The following is a 3,118-nucleotide window of genomic DNA, read 5'->3' as shown; positions in this document are numbered from 1 at the left end:
TGCCTCCCCCGCTCTCTCAGTGCTCTCCGCTAACTCGCGGCCAAGAGAATCGAACTCTCCAGCCTGCCTCTGCCAACTACGGGACCAGAAGATACCACCAGCAGCAGGGCGCAAGAAGGAAGGACAGAGGGAGAAGCCGAAAGAGAGAGGAAGGGAGGAAGGGAAGAGAAGAGCGTGTGTGTGGTTAGAGAGGGAAGTAAGCGGAGAAGAGCGCGTAGAAGAGTAAGCAGAAGAAGAGGAAGAGAAAAAGAGGAAGAAGTTGGAGGGAAGAGGAGCAGCAGAAGAGAAAAAGGAGGAAGAGGAGGTGGCAAAAGAGGAGGAGAAGGAAGAGGAGGAGAGGATTGCTGACCGGGTCGAGGCGAGCTCGATCGCGCGTCGCACGAGGACTGTTGCACGGTCTCAGCCGATGTCGATCGCGCCGTAGGTCTCTCTGGCTCGAGCGAACTGAAGCGAGAACCGGCGAGTAGAGAGCGAGAGGGGAGCATTTACCCGCCACCGTGACGCGCTCGGACGCGCAAGGATACAGCTCCACGAAGAGGAGAAGAGAGAAGAGCGCCTCCTCCACCGCTGACTTAGGCCTGTCTGGCTGCGCGAAGCGGCGACCGATCGGGAGGACGGGCCAACCGGGCCGTCTGTCTGGCCCTTCGACACGCGCTGCGTCGACAGGCTGGCCGACCAGCCACCGCATCGTTTTCCAACCACACGACACGACATCTCTTAACTACACACCAGAGAACTCGGAATCCGAGCACGAGTGTGTACCGTACGAACGAGACGTTCGAATAGCCGGATCAGAGAGTATCGGCTATTTCGCGGGCTGCCGGTCTATTCGCAAAACTCCACCAACGTAAACAGGTAAACGAGGGGGAAAACGAAGAAGGAAGAACGAAAGGGACAAGAGGGAGGAGGAGGAGGAGAAGAGTCGGGCACAATGCGGCCTAGGGCCGCGGCGACGTCGACCAATGCAGCCCGCGGGTTACGTCCGTTCCCGGTTGTCCTGCGAGTCACCTGCGTCCTTGCCCTACTGGTCGTCACGTGGATACCGGTCACCGAGGCTGTGGTGAGTGAGTCCTTGAAATATCCCAGTTACGTACCGTTCGCTCGTAGACAAAGGGCTTCTCCGCAGATATTCCGTCTAGCTTCTAGGATTTTTACACGAATCGCGTATCTTCCAACGAAACAGTGTTCCATTCTCGCGTCGCTGGTTTAAGCAGTGCTGCGCTTCGCTCTACCGTCATCGTTTAACATCGTCACGCGCGTTCGTTGTCGTAGCTTAGAAAGAGAAAGAGAGAAGAGTGGAATTAACGTTCATTCCGCTAAAGTGTCATTTATCCAGTGATGTTACCGGTCGTACGTACCTTCGTATTCCGCTCTTTCGATAGCCATTTTTATTCGCAATAAAACCCGCGTTTCGGATAATCATTCGCTATTCGACGAATATCGATCGAGGATGAACGAACTTTCATTACGACCCGTGGTATCGATCGACCGAACTACCGGTTCGTTTAGCACGATTGCGCAAGAAATCGCTGTACCAAAGGAGGAAGATACAGACGGGAGAGACAGACAGACAGACGTACAGATAGAGAGAGAGAGAGAGAGAGGGAGAGGGAGAAAAAGAGAAACAGAGAAAAGAAGGAGAAATGTATTTCGCGGAGTTATCGCGAATTTTCACCACTCGAAACGGGGCTGATCGAAGTTGGCACGCGAGAAGTTCTCCGAAGCAAGTTGCCGGCCTCATTTCCGGTAGGCCGCCGTTATCGCGTAGTATCTGAATACGAGATGCCACGAGACCTTTCTTTCGCGCCACGAGACCTAGAAAGTCGATAATAATTGAACGCTGTATCGTACGTGGGTACGTTTTATGAACGTAGGTGAGGACAATTTAACGCAAGACGACGTAACGTCGCTCCATACTCTTAGGAACGTAAATGCGAACAACGAATCCGCGGCACATGCGCGTGAGAATGCCGGCTATGCGTTGATCTACCATCGATCTCTCGATCGCGTGGCAAATATGACTCTGCTGCAGAAATTCAGCACGCCTCATTTATCATTCGTACAAGACAGTTTTCGCGATGATAAACTTAATTTTATAATATCGCACACTTTACGTAATAGTCGAGCTTCCAATTCTGAATCAACTATTCGATTTATCGCATTATCGCTTTCTTCTCAAGTATCTTCTCTCTTAGCTTTGCTGTGAAATTAATTGACATTATCCATATCGGAGATTTTACACACTCAGCTCCTAGTGATTTTTTTTGTAATAAAATGATTTCTATGATCTATTTATTACGTCATTATCTTCTCAAAATTTTTCCTTCCTCGCATTTATACAGCTAACGTTGACTTTTTAAGTACAGAAAATGATATGATGTTACGGTTTTTGAGATTATTAAGAATCATCTATTTTTCAAAATAACAGGATAATACTATCGTATAAGTATGAGAATGCGATGCTGGCGTTTGATCATTACCTTCCAAAGTAATACTTACTTGTACCTTGCTTAGTATTTAATCTTAATTACATTGACTTAATATCTTACCTTATATTTACTTTATTTTGATCTAACTTTATATCAATTTCTATAGTTAGAAATTTATTCATTTATAAACAGGTACGGAAGAACTTTGGAATACATTATTGAATACAAACAAAAATCAGTAGACTGCTTGGAATAATATTTTGATTGCATTGGTACGTGTTAATATTTTACACAAGCACGATGCTCTGATCAAATAAACCAGAAAACGTCTGAATTTCATTATGTATGCCGAGTAGTGACTGTGTAATTAATTCCTACAACGCTCTAGAAATATGGGTCATATCATCTCCGTATGTGGATTTAGTTCAAATTGTTTGCGGAGAAGTTAATCAGTTTATTAGCACTTCTGCGAAATCATTCCTGTAGTCCAAGAATATCGATTAGATTAGATTAGATTTCTGCGACCTACTTGATGCAAGAATATTCAACTTCTCCGCGAAATTCTTTCCTCGTTTATTTTCGTAAAAAAATGCATTTAAAAAAGTATGCTACACATAAAATATACTCTGACATTCAAATTTATTAATTTCATTCGTCAAAATCATCAATTTTCAACACGGTACTAGAAA

The 3,118-nt window shown here is 45.7% G+C and overlaps 1 protein-coding gene across 1 annotated transcript in view; it reads left to right on the top strand.

Annotated features, from left to right (window-relative positions):
• The first annotated feature begins 439 nt into the window (after positions 1-439).
• LOC117163435 (uncharacterized) overlaps positions 440-3,118 on the top strand; it is a 59,356-nt gene continuing 56,677 nt past the window's right edge. The window contains exon 1 of the mRNA XM_033345689.2: positions 440-1,060. Within this exon, the coding sequence (XP_033201580.1) occupies positions 932-1,060 (129 nt within the window). The 5' untranslated portion in view covers positions 440-931. The remainder of the gene's footprint in view (positions 1,061-3,118) is intronic.

This window comes from Bombus vancouverensis, chromosome 10 (genome assembly GCF_051014615.1).
Source record: "Bombus vancouverensis nearcticus chromosome 10, iyBomVanc1_principal, whole genome shotgun sequence".
NCBI lineage: Eukaryota > Metazoa > Arthropoda > Insecta > Hymenoptera > Apidae > Bombus > Bombus vancouverensis.
Note: the sequence above shows the minus strand (reverse complement) of the source record. Positions and strands in the feature narration are given on the sequence as shown.